At 48.6% G+C, this 18,511-nt stretch overlaps 9 protein-coding genes across 9 annotated transcripts; 3 read left to right on the top strand and 6 right to left on the bottom strand.

Moving 5' to 3' along the window:
- Window positions 1-115: 115 nt before the first annotated feature.
- N7525_000787 (uncharacterized protein) lies at window positions 116-1,812 on the bottom strand (the record flags this gene model as incomplete). Its single annotated transcript, XM_002561997.1, has 4 exons — window positions 116-322; window positions 866-992; window positions 1,058-1,357; window positions 1,442-1,812. The coding sequence occupies 4 exons, from the start codon at window positions 1,810-1,812 to the stop codon at window positions 116-118; spliced, it is 1,005 nt and encodes a 334-aa protein (XP_002562043.1).
- Window positions 1,813-2,192: 380 nt separating this feature from the next.
- Window positions 2,193-3,805, top strand: erg24B (uncharacterized protein; the record flags this gene model as incomplete). Its single annotated transcript, XM_002561998.1, has 3 exons — window positions 2,193-2,266; window positions 2,315-2,619; window positions 2,697-3,805. 3 exons carry the CDS (start codon window positions 2,193-2,195, stop codon window positions 3,803-3,805), a joined length of 1,488 nt encoding a protein of 495 aa, XP_002562044.1.
- A 462-nt stretch (window positions 3,806-4,267) lies between these two features.
- On the bottom strand, window positions 4,268-5,295 carry N7525_000785 (zinc finger MYND domain-containing protein; the record flags this gene model as incomplete). The annotated part of the gene is made up of 2 exons (XM_002561999.1): window positions 4,268-4,782; window positions 4,839-5,295. 2 exons carry the CDS (start codon window positions 5,293-5,295, stop codon window positions 4,268-4,270), a joined length of 972 nt encoding a protein of 323 aa, XP_002562045.1.
- A 490-nt stretch (window positions 5,296-5,785) lies between these two features.
- N7525_000784 (tRNA-specific adenosine deaminase) lies at window positions 5,786-7,637 on the bottom strand (the record flags this gene model as incomplete). The annotated part of the gene is made up of 3 exons (XM_002562000.1): window positions 5,786-7,217; window positions 7,279-7,321; window positions 7,484-7,637. The coding sequence occupies 3 exons, from the start codon at window positions 7,635-7,637 to the stop codon at window positions 5,786-5,788; spliced, it is 1,629 nt and encodes a 542-aa protein (XP_002562046.1).
- Window positions 7,638-7,843: 206 nt separating this feature from the next.
- N7525_000783 (splicing factor 3B subunit 5 family protein) lies at window positions 7,844-8,173 on the top strand (the record flags this gene model as incomplete). Its single annotated transcript, XM_061211675.1, has 2 exons — window positions 7,844-8,086; window positions 8,162-8,173. 2 exons carry the CDS (start codon window positions 7,844-7,846, stop codon window positions 8,171-8,173), a joined length of 255 nt encoding a protein of 84 aa, XP_061070901.1.
- A 721-nt stretch (window positions 8,174-8,894) lies between these two features.
- Window positions 8,895-11,063, bottom strand: N7525_000782 (uncharacterized protein; the record flags this gene model as incomplete). The annotated part of the gene is made up of 1 exon (XM_002562002.1): window positions 8,895-11,063. The coding sequence occupies one exon, from the start codon at window positions 11,061-11,063 to the stop codon at window positions 8,895-8,897; it is 2,169 nt and encodes a 722-aa protein (XP_002562048.1).
- A 922-nt stretch (window positions 11,064-11,985) lies between these two features.
- On the top strand, window positions 11,986-12,352 carry N7525_000781 (uncharacterized protein; the record flags this gene model as incomplete). Its single annotated transcript, XM_061211674.1, is given in 2 exon segments — window positions 11,986-12,123; window positions 12,137-12,352. The coding sequence occupies 2 exon segments, from the start codon at window positions 11,986-11,988 to the stop codon at window positions 12,350-12,352; spliced, it is 354 nt and encodes a 117-aa protein (XP_061070900.1).
- Window positions 12,353-12,983: 631 nt separating this feature from the next.
- N7525_000780 (uncharacterized protein) lies at window positions 12,984-14,054 on the bottom strand (the record flags this gene model as incomplete). The annotated part of the gene is made up of 1 exon (XM_002562003.1): window positions 12,984-14,054. The coding sequence occupies one exon, from the start codon at window positions 14,052-14,054 to the stop codon at window positions 12,984-12,986; it is 1,071 nt and encodes a 356-aa protein (XP_002562049.1).
- A 3,258-nt stretch (window positions 14,055-17,312) lies between these two features.
- On the bottom strand, window positions 17,313-17,723 carry N7525_000779 (uncharacterized protein; the record flags this gene model as incomplete). Its single annotated transcript, XM_002562005.1, has 1 exon — window positions 17,313-17,723. One exon carries the CDS (start codon window positions 17,721-17,723, stop codon window positions 17,313-17,315), a length of 411 nt encoding a protein of 136 aa, XP_002562051.1.
- Window positions 17,724-18,511: the final 788 nt, after the last annotated feature.

Below are 18,511 nucleotides of genomic sequence, written 5' to 3'. Positions count from 1 at the left end.
ATTTATTGTTTGAATCCGAGAAACAAAACGTGGCCATAGCTGCGACAAGGAGTGTAGGGAAAGGGTATAGGGAACACAAGTCGCTATAAGACAAGGGAAACCATCCGCTCCAGGGTTAATCATCCCACTCTTCATCTAGTTGATCTATGAGCCTGTTCTCAGCATCCACGTCACGTCCCTGACCGCGTGCTCCCCGCCCTCCAATGGCGCCGATAAAACCGCCACGGCCATTCGAGTCCGCACGGGTGTAGCCACTGCCCGCGGGGGATCGCTTGCAATTGAAAAGGTTCACCAGCGAGGAAAAGATAATCACGAACATGTCCTGTTGGTGCAGAAAGGAAGAAGTGGTCAGCGTCATGTCCCGAACAACGAGGCCCGTAACTGCAATCGATCATTTAAGTACAAAGTACATGCACTAGAACACGCGATCCGTTCTAATGAAATAAGAGGGACAGTGGCTATGCAATAGCTGTCTCCTACCCAGCGATGCCGAAGATAAAATGACAGGTCCATTGAGAAGTACCCGAGGGACAGTCCACTTGCATAAATCAAGACATCTTGTCAAGCATATGAAAATGTACACGCCGTGGTCAACACAGGCGCCCGAACACCCGAAGAGATAAGTCCAAAGGAAACATGCAAAAAGGAATGGTTTACGCCTGACAAGAAACAAGGAAATCAATGGAACAGGCCAACGCAACTGTCTTCCCTGAAGCGATTGGTCTCCAGAACAGCTAGAGCGAACTCAATCCAACCTTGAAACAGGTAGTGCTGTCCCATTTGAATCCCGAAACTTATGTGACACGAACTTGCCATATCTGTATCTGCGACGAGGCCAACATGGAATCAATGCTAGGATACTTACTTTGACAAAGTCGAAAACACCAGCCCACAGGCTGAAGTTCGGGCACTGGCGCCAGCCACGTTGATGCATGACTGTTCGTTGGTACGCGCAGCCACCAATCAGATATACGGCGATGGCGATCACCATACTAGAGGACAGGGTCAGCATGGATTATATTGGGTGTTCCTCCAACAGGCAGAAACGGGTTCTTACATCACACCGAATACGCCGCCCGGTCCCAAACCGCCAGCGTTGGGATCCACGGCGATACCACCACATGCCGCCGAGCTGCGGACTTCGAAGAAGTACGAGCATTCATCCATGGAGCCGACGAAGGAAGGTGTGGCCACATTTGGCGCAGCGTCGCGGTCGCAAAGGAAAGACATGATAGTCGACTTAGTGCGCGTAGAGACATTGGAACTGCCCATATCATAGGCGTCCGGACAAGGTGAGCCATTGGTATAATTGAGGACAAGTTTGCGGCCGCGGAAGAAAGGTTCAGATGCTTGTTGCCTATATATGATCGAGAGTCATTAGCACAATAAACAGGGAGAGAATCCAACTAGTGCGACCGGTTGGGAAGGGGATCTGCCATACCCTATGGAGTATCTTTTGTTATCCCGCTCGTAGTATGCACTGACGTTCTTCCACCGCGAGGACTCTATCCCGACCACGTCCGTCACGTTCTCAATGACTGGCGCGCAAATGTTGATGGTGAAATTGGCCGGGTAGTCATGGCCCTTGGCATACCAGCTATTGTCCCGCGCATCTTTTGAGAGTTTGTGGCCGTCCTTCATTTCGGGCGGGGATAATGAGATCGCATTGAGGTCAAAGTACAACCCGGTGGTCGGGGAGCGAGCGACACAGGGAGCGTCATCTACCAAATGGGAAGGATATGATGCGCTAGATAACCCGAGGATTGACGATAGAAGGAAAATGGAGTAATGAGCGGAGCTAGTGAGCTTCATGGTGGGCTGTGTTGGGGGTCAACCCAAGGTATTCTCGGAGCGGAAAGAGATGAAATGGGATAATGAATGTGGGGAGACTAGAGAAAGAGATCCAATTTGAAAGATGACAGAAATGGCCTTCATAAACTTCATGAATTGGTGATTGGTGTGAAGGAGATGAGTAAGTGTAAGTGTAAGTTGTATGAATGTTGGTTACTGCAGGGCTGAGAGAGAGGCTTACGTAGCATCACTTGCCCGCAGGGTGGAGCAAATCTCGCGGAACACCCACCATCCGACGTCGTACGCGATTATTTTAAGGCACCGGGCACTTATTTAAGGATCTACTCCCCCCCCGGGCAGTCCCTGGATTATTTCCTTGTCCATCCATTGGCTCCTTCAACATGGCTGAGAAGCATTCCAAAAAAATACCCGTGCAGCCAGTGCCGGAGAAACGCGGTTATGAGTTTGGTGGACCGTATGTATTTCCACATTTCAAGCTAAGCCAAGCTGACATTTGCAATAGACTAGGTGCTTTCGGTATCGTGTTTGGACTGCCAATCCTGATTTATGTCTTCACCTTTGTCTGCAACGATATCTCTGGTTGTCCTGCACCATCGTTGCTGAACCCCTCAACTTTGTCGCTCGAGCAATTGAAGCGTGAAGCGGGTTGGCCAGACCAGGGAGTCACGGCGCTTTATGACACCAATGTTACACTGTGGACACTGAGCTACTATGCCTTCAGCCTGTTCTTGCAGGTCTTCCTTCCCGGTCAGGAGGCAGACGGTGTTGTGTTGGCCTGCGGAGGACGGCTGAAGTACAAATTCAATGGTATGGCAATGACAGCCCTTTCTCGCACATCGCATTCAGCTATAAGAATTTGTTATCTGACTCGGCGCATTAAACAGCATTCCCCTCTGCCATCATTATCCTCTCGGGCCTCGCCGGGGGTACCTATCTCTACGGAGCCGACTTTGTGGTGTGGACATTCCTATGGGACAACTATGTTCAGGTCATTACAGCAAACATATTGATCTCTTCTTTTATCGCGCTGTTTGTCTACACGAAGAGCTTCACAGTTCCAGCCCCGGGCCAGGCAACCCCAAGCCTACGACAGCTGGCACCTGGCGGCCATACGGGCAACATGCTCTACGACTTCTTCATCGGCCGTGAGCTCAACCCCCGTGTTTGCCTGCCCATTCCATTTGTCAGTGAGGCATCGCGCACCATTGATATCAAGGTGTTTATGGAGATGAGGCCAGGCTTGCTTGGGTGGACAATCCTGAACCTGTCCAATGTGGCCCACCAGTACCGAACCTATGGCTACATCACTGACTCGATCGTGCTGGTCACCGTCTTCCAGGCATTCTACATCCTGGATGCGCTATACATGGAACCGGCAATCATGACTACCATGGACGTAATCATGGACGGATTCGGATTCATGTTGTCTTTCGGCGATGTGGTTTGGGTGCCTCATGTGTACAGCATCCAGACCCGATATCTCTCTGTCTTCCCTTACGAGCTTGGCTTGAGCGGTATGGCTGTTGTTCTGGGTATCACAGCCGTCGGATATTTGATCTTCCGCGGCGCCAATAACCAGAAGAACCGTTTCCGCACGGATCCAAATGACCCCCGCGTGAAGAACATCAAGTACATCGAAACTGCTGCTGGATCCAAACTGATGATCTCCGGCTGGTGGGGTCTCGCGCGTCACATCAACTACCTGGGCGACTGGACCATGTCGTGGGCGTACTGTCTGCCAACTGGTGTCGCGGGATATGTTCTCATTGAGAGCATCAACCCAGCCAGTGGCATTGTCCAGAAGCAAGCCGTGCAGACCCCAGAAGTCCGTGGCTGGGGTATGATCTTCACGTACTTCTACATGCTCTACTTCGGTATCTTGTTGATCCACCGTGAGATGCGTGATGAGGAAAAGTGCGAGAAGAAGTACGGTGCTGACTGGAAGCGTTATACCTCCATCGTCCGCAGCCGTATCATCCCTGGGATCTACTGAGAGATTTCCATCAAGAAGCTTCTTTCACATCCCTTTGGGTTTACCTTTTTATGCCTTATTTTTGTACATTAATCATCCCTAATGTTTCGACCTGCAAAAGCTTTCATAATAGTCTTGCACTTTTTGGATTACAGTAAAGTTGGTCATTGTAACTATTGCTGTTGTAGGAGAATTTGACAAAACAAGATGGTGAATACAAAGTCTACTTAGACTGTAGTCTGAGTTGGTGGTGGGTAGTGCGAAGAATGATAGCTAATGTAAGAAGAGTGTGGGACTCCGCAGAAGGAGAAGGAGTGTAAGATACACCCAAAGGAGGGAGATAGACATGGTCTTGGTATAGGTGCGGTCGAAACATTTACTATGTTGTACGGTACTTTTATAGTCACCGAATTTCCGTTTATCAGACCGGGTTTGAGATTAACCAAATGAACAAAAATACATCCGGCTATGAGCCTTCCGTCTTCAATCATCTTCAGAATCTTCAAAATCGTCACCTGCTTTCCTTATAGAATCAACCATGTGAGTCTTGAGCTCATTGACGAAGTGACCGATCTTTCGTTTGTAGTCGGCATCGGACTCCACAAGGAAGTTATCATGAACACTCAGAGAAACGAAGACGGCAAAATGGTGACGGGTCAGTCGTTCTAGTCGCATATCCTGACGTTGCGCTTTTGTTTTGTTGAAGACATGTAGAGTTGACAAGTAGTCCAAGTCGTTCATCTCGTATGCGTCGTAAATCCGGGGTCCATTCAATATCCGGCATTTGTTGTCAAGGAAATACTTTCCAAGTGGAATAAACACATCTCGGAATCCATACTGGCAGCCTGTTGTATCGATGATCCATGTTTCGTTGCTCTCGGTTCCTATCTTCAACACCGTGTGTGGACCTCCGTGCAAGTCAGGACCGGGAACAAGCCTAGTTGGAACCCGTGGTCTTCCGATATTGACGACCATGCTCTCAATTTTCAATGGTACACCTGCTTTGCTTTAGCCACAACTCGCTTCGGTACATGGGGACTATAAAGCTCTTTACCTCGAAGAAGTCTTCTGGTCAAGGGACCCAAGAGCGCCATGGCTGCTGTGGATTGGCTTTTGACGAGAGCCGCTTCCTTGTGCTCGATGTTGTCGGTCATGTGGTTTGGGAAGGGACCACGTTTGGATTGGGATGAAACGGGTCTTTGCTTTTGATGGAGATAGAGGACCCCATCCCGGCACTCGATCTTAGTGAGGTCCACGTCGTATACAATCTCCCTATATGCCAGCATGGCTGCCTTCAGCACCTGGGCAGCTCGCAGCAGTATCTTCCGTTGTTGCATGTTCTTGCAGTAGACTTTGTGATTCGGCCAGTCCATTACCTGACACTCGCGGCTGCAGTAAAAAACAACTCGAGAATCGCCACTTTGGTATTCAGGTGCATGCGGGCAGCGCGAACACATTGTCTTAGTTCCTGTCCCACAATTTGCGCACTCGGCTGGAGACTTCAGAGCCATCTTGAAGACAAACCTGGCGGCTGCAATCAAAGCTATGTTGAAGAAGCGGGATATCGCATCGATTGTTACTCATTGGAGTTGAGACAGGAGGTGTGAAGTCGTATGTTGATGAGAACTGGGGACCAGAAAGCAGGAAAGAGAGTGGTGAGAAGAGCAAGAAGATCTGACAATCAGACACCCGAGTAAAATCCTGAGACATCCGGGCTCAGCTCTCTCAGTGATTGATCAGGCTGCAGTTTGTTTGACGCCTATAAAGAGCTAATTCAGCTGAGAACAGCAAACCAGTCCCTCTCTTTGATAGCCATCTCTTTGATAGCCATCTCTTTGATAGCCATCTCTTTGATAGCCAAGATACTTTCTAACCAAGCCTCCTTTATCCAGACAGCAAGTATCTTATATTTTATGGTATCTTGAATAGGGAACACGATGGGGGTACTACCTACACATGGCCCAGCGTAATCTTCAGCAACCTTGCATCCCCTGGACACAATCAACGCTTCCGCTTTTTGGGATCAACCAAAACATCCAAGCCCCAAGATTCATCTCCTGCATTGGGCGTCCATCCCTTGAGGACCAGTTTCGCATCCCTGATGGCCTGCATACGGATTTGCAATGGATCTCCTAATCTGGTAGGATTTTTGAAATCCTGGTAGGTGGTTATATCTGGCACACGTTGCTGAACTATATCGACGTGCGGATCTCCAGTCTCTGAAGCATGCAACAGCGATCCAGCTGGGGAGACATTGGCTTGACAGGCATGCGGAACCAATGCAGGCGCAATTTCGCGAAAAAGAGCCCAAAGCTTAGCTCGGGATAGAGACGAGGCCCCACGGGCACCAGGTGAGGATGCCCGGTTTCCTTGCTTCACTCCGTTGATGATGGTCTCATACAAGCCGGTTTTGGAACGGCAAAGAGTTGGCACTGTCTTGCTGCCGGTATCCATAGTCACTGCAGATGGGTAATGATACGAGGGAGCCAATATCCAAACTGCACTAACATTCCCTGGCCTGGATTTTCTAGATTTTACACCAGACACCGAAGGGTCTCCTTCTTGGCCCGAAGAAATCGCAGGACAAGGCACAGACTTCGGCTTTGCAAAAGGCCAAAGCGCTGCCACCTCTTCACTTGGCACCGAAAGAACCTGGAATGGCCGGAATCGATACCCTAGTGTGCTTTCAGACTTTGCCTCCTTTGGCCAATATCGCCCACGCAAAGCCTGCATTCGGCCATTCTCGCCAAAGGAGCGGTCACAGCCAACTTGGCTGATTTCGTCCTCAGGAAGAACCAGACCGGCCAGATAGGCGTTCCCGGAGGGGGCAACAAGCCGACTGGTGTTACAGGACAGCAAGGATGAGACTTGCCGCAATGCAAGCTTGTCTGAGCAGGACTTGCTGCGCGTGGACTCGGCGTCCATGCGCGCTGGCTTTCGACGCACGACCCCGAGAAGGGAGAAGTGGGCCCGGCCATCTAGAAGGGTCTCAGTACCTGGGTCATCTGCGTCTTGGGGTTTTGGCGAAGGGCCTTCTTCTTGTATGACTTCCCACGGTGTGGCATCTTCTTGGGCTGCCATGCAGAGCTCCATGCTTGCGTCGCCGCAAGGAGCACATGTGCAATACATGTAAATCTTGATATCAGGCCTAAGCTCAAAAGGCGGCCATTCTGTGGGTGGTGTACCGTTACTATCTTGAACCTCTCCAATCTTTCTCCTTTGTATGAATGGAGAATCTGAAACTTTTTGATTATCGGAGGCAGAAGGATCATGGCCATTCGGTAATTGCTTTTCCCGGGATAGGACACTGTTGCATTCTGTCAAAAGCCAATAATTGAATGCTCGGATGGCCAATATCTCGGCATGGCAGTCATGTAATACAAGACCCCTGCAGCGTGGGATATGAGATGCCGACAAGCATTTTGCGCCGCTCCTACATAGATATCAGCTTTTTTTGAATGTTCAGACTTGCTTAAGTGGGAAAGCCCACTTACGTGACAGAGATGCAGGTCAGACTTTCAGAAGGTGTGTTTTCTCCTATAAGCGAAAAGACAACAATGTTACTATAGAACGTCGAGTGACATCAAATCAAAGACAGAAGTAAAAAAGCAAAGAATGGAACCCCTCCCCTTCACTGTACATACATGGACGAGGGATGACAACTATGATAACTCGCTCATAGATAATTGAATAACATACCTTTGACAGCCACAATACCAGTCATTGGAATCCATTCTCTCGATCCATCCGGAAATATGGTTGGTTTACTGCGCGTTGGCAGAGCATCGAAATGTGCGTGAACCAGCGATGCTATCCGGGACGATAATGGAAAACTAGATGTATCACCAGACATTGGATATAGTCATAGCCTGAGTGACAACTTCCTAAAAACCAAATTCTATATTCAAGGCAAAGTCAGGATTGAAGAATCTCAAGATGCCCATTTGATCACGTGAATTGGTATAAATTTATGCCTGAGGCGTCGATGGTTCTCTTTCTTCTTCCAACCTTCCCGCTATCCTACTACTCAATCCAACGTCAACGTCTCAACTATCCACCATGGCCGATAAGCTCCGCACCATCCAGAACCTTGAGGCTCTCCAGGCCCGTTACATCGGTACCGGACACGCCGATACCACCAAGTACGAATGGACGTCCAACATCCTCCGTGACAGCTACTCCTCCTACGTCGGTCACCCGCCCCTGCTGTCATACATGGCTGTCGGCATGGGCGAACCAAAGGAGAAGGTGCGCACAATGATGCTGGAGAAAATGGTCAGAGGTGCTGGTAATCCACCAGAGGTATGTGGTGTCTTGCAGAATTGCTCAACATAATACAAAGACCGGTTGACTAACATGCGTTCTCCAATGATTCAGACTCAAGAGTAAAACCACGCCGTGTGGCTTATTCTTATTTTCCTTGATACCCCTTGTTCCGTCCTCTCTTTCCATCAGGGAAGGCAGATCCTTCGATCCTTCGATCCTCCGACCACCCATAGATCAGCTCAGCAACTTCGTTCACATGAGATAATTCCCTCTGTGTACCGGTTTTGAAACTGCCAAAGACCCATTTTCTCGAGATTTTCCCTTGATTTCTTCGGCGTGGAATGATATCAACTCGACATACGAAACGCTCTATGAACAAGGCCGATAGATCCCTCTCTCTGGGGGTTGATATCTCCTAGGGATCGCCATGTTTTGGAACTTCAAGAATCCTTCAATTCTTGTCAGTGGGCATGACAATTTGTGATTTACCATGTCTACCACATGGGACTATACACTCAACAGCAGTCTGTATGCACGTGCCTAACAAGCATCTTGACCTGGGTGGCCTGCTATTGCCTTATTTCCTCAACTGTACCCGGAGAAGCCACTCCACAGCAATATTTCACTTGATTGGTCTTGGTCTGTGATATTACAATCCAATCATAACTGTTGAAATATGAAGACATCCGATATCAAAATCAATTCCCAGCAGGCAGATGTAGTAATAGACACAGGACAAAGTATGTAGTTTCGGATCCCATCAAAACCAAATATCCACACATAAGAGGCTAGAAAACAAGCCACGCAGTATTTACATGTCAAATAATTATGGTTTACCCACCAATTAAGCATTCGACTTCGCCGCCAGCCTCGTATTCTCCGCCTGCAATGAAGTAACAAGATCGACCCATTTCTGGCGCTCTGAGCGAAGCTGCTTGACCTCTTTCTTGAGATCATGTACCTCCTGCTTCAAGCCATCAACCTCAGACTTGTTCTTGGACTTGGACTTCTTCGAGCGCTCCTCATCCTTTCGCTTTCTCGCTTGAATTTTCGATGTAACCTTCAACTGGCTAGCCTCGATCTTGCGCAGCTGCTTAAGCAGCTTAGACTCTCCATTGAGAAATTGAGAGGCTGCTTTGGGGAGATACGATGGCGGATCGGGGGTTGCCGTCTGCGCAGGAGATGACTGGTCTTCATTATTGATCTCGCCCTGTGGTTGGCTTTGGCTCTGCTGTGTGCGAGTGTTGGCGGACCCGGAAGACCTATTCGTCGCCGCGCGCTTGCGCATCCCGTTGGTGTCGCTGTCGGCCTCGGTGATGCCCTTTACTGGGGTCCCTGGGACACTTGGCGGTTGCGACGGGATCTGGAACTTGTCTAGTTCGGCGCGGACTTCCTCTAGCTTGCTTTCGACCTCGCGTTTGCGGATGGCTAGCTTTGCGAGCTCTTTCTCGTGGGAAGTGAGCTTGCCATTCTTTGTCATTTGATTCAGTTCCTCCGTAGACATGTTGTTGTGTGCTGCCTCGTCGATGGCAGTTTCTTGCTCGGAATTGGCCGAGGAAATTGAAGCATGGTCCTGCTCGCGGGATCTTGATAATTCGGCGTCCAGCGCTGTTTTATTTTGTTGAACGCTTTCTGGGCTTAGGTGGGCTATGCCATCTGCATCAATGTAGGAAACCTCGTCCCCGGCTGGGAGATCACTGGATACCTTGGTGTGGGCGCCATAGCCTAGAACTTGTGGTGCGAACCGTTCCAGTCCAGTATTGAGCAAGCCAGTGACACTGGCAATCAGGCCATGATGCGAATGCTCGCCGTCGCTGTCGAGTGATTCGTAATCCGTATCTGAGTCGTCGGCCTGGTCAGAGTCGTATTCATTCGTAGACTCCCCAAATTTAGCCTTGGCGCCTGCTAAATTATTTGCAGATTCTGTAACTGCGCTTTCTTGCTTGGGCGGCTTGTCATCTTGAAGAGCCCAATTGACGAATTTAGCGGCGTCCGTTCCCACGCTTCGCGGTGTTCCCTTGTCCACCATCCACCGCGGGATGTTGCCGCCCGGGTCACTCCTGGTGACCATGATCCATTCAACAGGATTCATTTCTTCGTCTTCATCATCCCCAGCTTCGTCCCGCTCAGGTAACCCCTCATGGCGTTGCAGATTGGAGGACGGAGAGTCATTATTCCTCTTACTCCCCTGGGTAGAAGAGCTGGCCCAATTGCCGTCTTTCTTAGGAATCTCCCGAATGACCTCGACAGACTCATACTGCCCGCGAGTATAGCCCTGCCTATGCCGGATGTCTGGGTGTTCACATGGCTTAGAGATCATGATCCAACTGCGCCCAGGCTGCTTAGTTCCGCCAGTCTGCAATCCAGAATCGGAGTTGATGATCAACTCCACAAAATCGCGCGGAGCAGTAGGTTTGGGAAATTGAGCGGAGACATGGTAAACCATTAAATCGCCCAGAACCGAACCATCGTGGTCCTTGACCTCAATAGTCTCGATCTTTTCTTCGGCACCGATCCCGCGGATACTCTTGTCAGGCGTCTGCCCCTCCTCAATCTTCCTGCGATTTACTTTGAGTGTTTCGTCGTACTCAGTTGAGAGCTTCTTCCTCCACCGCAAAAATGGGAGGCCCTCGTGCACACTTCGTCGCCCGAACCATGAGCCCCCGCCGTCATTCGCGGAAAGCTTCCACACGGTCACATCTAACGGATTGTCTTTTGGTCCACCCATCTTAAGCGGTTTCCCCCATTCCTTTTGTAGGTCTGCAATTTCTGGATCGGTTTCTCCCACTCGCGCAGATGATGGGACTATTCGCCGGGCGGAGGAATTCGTCGTGTCATCTAACTCGGGGTAATCATCGTTATCGGAGATTGGGGGGTCTGGAAGTGACTCCGCTATGAGGCGGCTTTTCTTGAAGATCTCGCGCACGTAGTCACGGAGCTCGTCGGGATCATGGGGGACTTCGTCCCATGACGTTGGTTTGAGGCATTGGAGGGCCTCATGTAAGGAAGTCATAGGCGCGATATAACGATCCTAAATATTTGAAGTCTTCCGTGATATTGCAAAATCCAAGTTGTGTCGGAAGTGCAGTGATGTTGTTTCGTGTAGTGGGGGTTGTTAGCTCGTGGCTATGCCGGAGTCAGGCCGCGTATGTGAGAAAGCGGCGGCGGACCTCCTGTAGGCACCAAAATCCCTGGAATTATCAAGACTGCAATGTTTTTAATAACGTTCAGGTGGCTTGCTCAGAGGGACCTGTTTGTATAAAGGCTTCAAGTTATCAATTGATGAAGCGCATGGTAGATCCCAGATATGAGCCAAGATGCAAGAAAATCACAATGCAAAGAGACAGCAGATAAAAGTAGCCAAACTAGAATGCAGGTACAGGTGTTGAGTGACTGTGAATCCACGAAACATCTCGATCGACTTGGATATGATGTAGCCTGGACTTGTCTTGGCGGTTGACGTCATACATCTGGGGTAGGTAACCATCATTGTATAGACATGGACTTATATTCAGATTTATGTTATGAGATGAGTATTCTTTTCTTTTTCCGGGGGATTGCAACCGTGTTCTCTACACTGTGATTCCTCAGGATGACAGATATCCAGTTATAGGACAACCTGAGACGAGGAAATTGTGTATGCTCTTTTTCAAAAACTAAGCTAAAGAGATACATACAAGATTTGGACAGAGATGCTGATGGATCAACAAAAAAACCAGGAGAAAAGAAGCAGCCAGCGCAAGGGACCAGCCCCACTCGACCAGACAGACCATAAAAGAAAGTATCTGTCGGATCGAGCATCCGATTCTCGCTGTCGGCACAAAGAATGAAGGGCTCTTCCGTTCAGTGAAAGAGCCCACCGACAGACTAAGCTTGTCCAGGAATTTCTAAAAACCCAGCCTGGACGATAGGAGATGAATCTATCATTGCCAACTATGGTCATTGGAGGTGAGTTGGTAGCGCAGAGGACGGAGATGATTACCATTCAGACCACTCGTCGCTTGGGGCGGGATGTGAAGATCCGCAGGTCACAGACCGAAGGGGGAAATTCAGTGCATCGCCCTTCGCGCTCGGTATCTGCCACAGGCGGATGTGCTCGAGTTTGACGAGGGTAGAGGCAATCATATCTCACACTCGTATTTTGCTGATATTCACCTCCTTGAAACCAAAGATGACCAAAAGCGCGTGCTTCAACCAAGCATCACAGATGCAAAGAAGAAGGCGACGCCGTCGCATAAGGCTCTCCTCCAGTTCTCTGATAAAGAGAACTGGCCAGTCCAGTACCCAGTACCAGAAGGATAGACCCTGTGAGAAAGGCAAGAAAACAAAAGCACACGCTGAATCCAGTCCAGTCGAGTAAACCAAACGTGCTTTCTTTCCTTTCCAACGAGCTGCGACAGAAGAATCGAAACCGTAAAGTTGGACATTCCACGTCCAAATTCATACCCTCCACATGCCGCGAGGCAGACCAGTCTTCATGACATATATGCGGGAATAACAGAAGAAACGAAACATAACAGAGAGCCGACCCGCCGCTTCTTGATGCAAAAGGTAAAAAGAGAAAAATAAGGGGGAAAACATCGCTGACGCTGGAATCAAACATCAAAAGTATCAAAACAAGGCGCAGAAAAAAGATAATTCTGGTTATCATGCAAAACGCAGGAGGGAGTATCACAGATGCACAGTGTCAAATCGAAGAGAACGCCGTCAGGAATGCGAATTGTCGTTGCTTGGAATCGGGTCTCCGGTAGGGAGACAGACGAGAGAGGAGAGGGGGAGCCAAGGAGTCGTGGTGCCATGAAGAAACCGAAAAATTGCGCGCACATCTAGTTCTAAGAAACGATCCACGTTTCTCGAACCCACGTTGTACAAACTGGGCGAGCCTGGACTCGGGAATGGTCGACATCCACCGAGTCTACTCAGAAGGGCCGAGCTAGGCGATCGTGCCATACGGCAGCGGAGCAAACTCGCCCCAGCTAAATCCCCCCATACCCATGTTGACAGCCGTACTGCAGGGTTGCACAAGCATGCTCGGGAACACGCTTGGGAATGTGCTCGGCAACGGGGGCGGGCTGATAGCGGCCGAAGTGGTCGGCATGCAGGTGGTCGGCAAGCAGTCGTAGGTCTGGAACGGCGAGGGGGTAAAGGGTTGGCTGTAAGACGGGGTCGGTGAGGCAAGTTGGGCATCACTGAAACTGAGACTAGCCCAAAGATTCGGATTAGAATCACCCGTGGTGGCCGGGTTGGGGCTGGGCGACAGTACTTTCCACGACTCGAGTGGCGCTTGCTGGGGCACCGGGTTCTGCCACCAGTTTTCCGGACCTGTCGAACTGGGCAAGATAGGCATTGGGCGCATGACATCCATCACTGGCGGCGAAGGGGCAACCAGTGGGACAAAGAGCTTGCCGATGGCTGCCTTTGCTTCTTCGCTGCGACCGCTCAGTAGCTCTCCGGCACCGTCTTCTTCTAGTCCCTCGAGCGCCTGGGCATTGGCGCGGTAGACGAACTTGTTGGCGGCTTGGACAAACTCCTCCTGTAACCTCTTCAGCTCACCGTGCTTCCCCGACCAGTTGTATGTATTGGCGGCGGCATCCACCGAGTAGACTTCCTTATGGAAATCAACCAGAGATTCGATGGTTTCCGGAGTCAACTTGAACGCCACCTCGTTACGGGAGACCATGTCGACATGTACAACATAGGCCTCCATGTGAATCATTTGGTGGTTGTGCAGGGCTTCCCATAGCTGGTTCTCATTCTTCTCTAACTCTGCCTGGGGGACTTTAGTGAACATCATGGAACACAGGGTCCAGATGGCATTTTTCGATGAGAGTGTTTCTGTCAGACACCGGGTATGCTGGGTGACATTATTCAAAGGACGCTTGACCCGGTTAACTCGCTTGAGGGTGGCTGTCAACCAAGGCTCAACCTTGGTGTTTAACACGACATTGGGAGATGATCGCGGCGCAAAAGCAGCGGCAGAAGATGGGAGTAAGACTGTTGGCATTATGACACTGTGCGAAAGGTGATACGTCCGGCGTTGGTGATATAAAAGAATGTAGAAGATAGAACATAGATCATAAAGGCGACATTCGCCCACACAGAAAGTGTTTTTTGTTTTGGATTTCTTTTTTGAAATTGTGTATGTCGTATAATCCAGATATTAGAGTGCGGGCGAATGCGCAAAAAGAATAGAAATTAAAATATAAAAGAAAGGAGACATCAAAGTCAAGAGTGTGGTTATAGAAGAAAAGAGGAATAAGAAGGATAACGAGGGGAACACTATAAGTGGAGATTTTAACCACAATAATATGTTAATTTTGGAGTTTTTTCTATTTTTCTATTTTTTTCCCCTTCAGATATTAACAGAATTCATGATTTTCCACGGTTCGTATTATTTTTTGGTATGCACGCCGATGGAGTCAGTGTACATCAGTGTACATCTTACCGGACTCCCCGATTTGCAAGAAGACTCCAGTGGCGATAATACTTGAATACTTGAAACGGTTAAAAATGCGCGAGATCCAAACGTTTCATCAAATTTTGACGGGTTCACTCACACAGTGCCAGTCTCACACAGCCGTTGCACGTCCATTTGGCCAGAACAGCTGCATGATGCCCTAAACTGCAACAGCTAAGCCCCCAACGAAACGGCTTCGAAAGAAACAGAAAACCTCCGAGTCTCCATAGATCATCTAGAGCCATCAATTTTTCTACAATTAGCGTGGACTTAAATACATTTTCTTAGCTGGGCGATGTGCATATTTCAGAGTGCGCCAAGATCTACACATCGTCAAAAGATACTGGATCCTCAACACTAGAAATCCCATGCTTGTGGGTGAAGAATCCATTTAAATTTGGCTGCAGCCTGCAGGTTAAGCCTTAGTTTCGATCCCTCTTCAATGTGTTTCAACATGTGCTTCAATATCCAACTGGATTATCCTTGAAGAGAAAATATTCCAACTTGAAGGTTTACAGTAAATAACAATTACACGATATACATCCATATCAAGTTTTTTTTTTTAATTTTTTTTTTGGACCTATCGAGTGCCACTAAGACGAGACAGAGTCGTAGACCTCAGCTGATGGAGGGTCGAGCAAGCGTGGGGCAGAACCCGTCTTGAGTCACTTCGGGGCTGGGATTCGCTGAGGCCAACCGAGTCCGGCCGATGCACAGAAAGCTGAGATCCCTGTTACGATCTGCCATTGGGCTGAGCCTCCATTGCCAGACTTTGGGCGCCACTAGCCTTCACGTATTGAAATACCGTTTCTTATTCTTGTGCCCACATGATTCAAGTTATGATCTCATCTTACTCTGTGCTCCCGGTGCTTTTGCCTTCTGCCACTTCCCTAAAATGGAATCCCTGCTGCATATGAGTTCGGTCACATGGTCTTGTGTGGGTGTACGGGGAGTTCGCTATAAGTCGGATGAGATTTCGTCATTGTTGATGTGTATCCATGTTGTATGTTGTTTTATAGCGCCCACGGCTACTCCGTAGGATGGGCTAATATGTATGGAAAAAATAACTATGCGCCCCCATTGTTTGCTTTTTCCCGAAATAGATATGAGGCGGTGCACATTACTCGCCACGTTGTGGCGGATATCTCCGGACCCACATGTAGATAGTTATGCAAAGCCCTAATGAGTACAGAGTATAGTTCTTGCTTCACTGTGTCCACTTCACTTTTTTTGCCGTAAAACTGGTTGGAGAAGACATATGAGTTGGCAAGAGTTGAGAGCTGGAATCTCGGGCAGATCTTAGCCAAATCCACAGCCAGGCGGTTACTGAAACCCAGTTCTATCGGCCTGGTTTCATGATTGTCAGGCTGCCATCCAGTTGGAATAGTGACATCACCGCCACTATGAATGGAGTAGCATATCAAAATCCATTGCATTTTGAGGACCGCATCAGTTATGACTCATATGTGTGCCGGTGGTGTCTGGTTCGAAATGAAACCAGACAATGCCCTAATAGTGCATGATATACCGTTGTTGGACGGACTCCTTGGTGGACCCGGAATAAACCATTGCTTTTTAGCTATGCTAAGCTAAATGACTGCTACTGTGACTTATGTTTAGAACGTATCCAAGGGGCTCATTCATGAATGAGTGGTACAGCGGGCTCCGCGTATATTAGACTCCTTGGTCATGAAACTCATGACCCATGAATCAATTCCCAATATGCAGACAGCCCTGATAGACTTTACAGATTGTCGGGTTATACCCAGACCCCGAGCAAGGTGTTTTGTCGTGTTGAAGCCCCCGAACATTTTTTATACTAGTTGGCAGCCTTGGAAACAATGCACCACCCTACGGAAGGATCAAGCTGGGAGTATTTGAGTATACTGACATCGCTACTAGAAAGGAAGCATAAAATAGCTTTAGTATTATCATAATTGTGGCTTCTTTTTCCCTCGGAAAGGTGATATAATCTCTGCATTATGGTTACCTCCTATTCGTTAATCACGCTTGACTCGTGCCACTAAAAGGCAACAATGCGAGGAAGGCGTATGACTGCTATTTTAGGAGAAGCCTGTGCATGCTACGTATGTTGTAGACACAAATTGCAGCTTTCGATATGTTTGGATTCTGTAGCTGGCTCTTGGAAGGTGTTCTTGGTGCTCTCTTTCTCTTTAATTGCTTCCGAGACGAAGCATACATGACGACTCATGAGGAATACATATGTAATGTTATATATGGTATTTTCGATATGGTATAATCGAATGACAAGACAAGTTGATTGATGGTATTTGAAATTTCCGAGACTATGATCCAAATTTGTTGCCATATAGATAGGAGACCTCAGTTATTTGACATGTGATAATAGCCCGTCGATTTCCAAGTTCGGTGTTATTTTACGCGAGAGGGGTATCATTGTCGAGCCAGTCCTTGGAATACCCAAAGAGGCAAGTCATTGTGGTTTCAAGGTGTTGCAGCTGGATGAGAGAGTCCATTGGCATAGTATGTGTCACAAACTCTCACACTGGTAGACATAGGCGCAAAGGTTCCTTAGCTTGTCTGTCTCCTGGCGTTTGCAACGCAAAAGGCATGTTTTCCCCTGGGACGTGTTGGCGAGGACATAATCCATGTTGAGTGACGAGGAAGTTGCCTTCACTGGAACATAGATGAAGAGTTCTTTCGAGCGCAGCTGAGGACAAAGGGGGTCTCTTTTGTGCACTAGAAAAGGTGATAAGACTATGAGAAAAGCCTTCGTTTATCCTTCATGGTCTGAATGGTTTAGAGGAAACGTTGCTGTCGCCTCCCTCAAGACGGAATGTCCGATGCCTTGGTCTCTTGGAATTTGGACACAACCTTCATTTCGGTGTCGCGTTCCTTGACCTTCTTGTCCATGGATTTTTGAACCTCCTCTCGTTTCCGTTTAGCAGCCTCAATCTTCTCTTTCACTTCTTTGGAAATTTGTTCCTGCGCATGAAGCGCCGCCTCGCGCGACTTGTATTGTTCTTCCAGTTGCTTAAGCTCAGTTTGGTAATCTCGAGGTTTGATTGGTTGGCATGTTACTGGGTGATAGCGATATGATGGCAATGGGCCATCTGGAACTTTTATCTCGGCGAGATCAGGGTGAATTGGGATGACGCGGGTTGGTGAATCCAAAGGAACGGCCGCGGCTTCGGCTGTGGGAGATGATGCGGGAGGGGACGGCTCAGGTTTCACCATGGTTGTAAAGTGTAAAAAATGTTAAAAAAAGAGTAGGATTAAAAGCAGCAAGTATTGATCGCCTGAGACTTTCGGAGAAGAGGTAAAGGTGAGTATTGGCGTAAAAGTAACCCCGGGGAGTTATTGATTCTGCCATATCATCACACTTCACCGCCAACGATGTCCGCGGCGTATGCGGGGAGGAGTCTTAGCCAAACTGACAACCTTATCACATAGTTGGCATTTGATATTCATGCTAGCCGAGTTTCTTCACAGCTCTAGATTGAGACATTTTCTTGAGGGTGGTCCTGAGTGGACCAAAGTTGGTGTGCCTGTACATCTGAGTTCCCGCAAGCTTGAGCCGGTGACGTGACCGTTAATATGCAAGCATTTGGTATGTTCCTCTATCCTTGTTGATCGATATAAGCTAACTCACTCACAATAGTCCCCAAGAACAGACGAGTACGTCACCTAACAAGGCCAAGTGAGGTAAATATGTAACTGACTTCTGCTATAGCCTAGGTTTGAGCTCATTTTAAGGGTATGCATTATACACAAACTGTGGAAATTCTATCAAGATTTCTGACCTTAAAAAGATTATCGATATCAATAATGTCCCCTTGGGTAACAGCGTCGCTTTTGTGCGATGGCGATTGCCATCGTCAAGCTCCACTGAACACCAAGGCCACACAGAGAAAGCAACTCTGTCAGATCACCGTGCTTACTGGGGTTATGAGAAGTGCCTTCAAGTAAGGCTTACAATTGACAGGACATCAATCCTTCAGGAGTGTGAGCTCAGTTTTGAAGTT

Source organism: Penicillium rubens (assembly GCF_028828025.1).
Source record: "Penicillium rubens strain IBT 27055 chromosome Unknown utg000001l_segment0_segment0, whole genome shotgun sequence".
NCBI lineage: Eukaryota > Fungi > Ascomycota > Eurotiomycetes > Eurotiales > Aspergillaceae > Penicillium > Penicillium rubens.
Note: the sequence above shows the minus strand (reverse complement) of the source record. Positions and strands in the feature narration are given on the sequence as shown.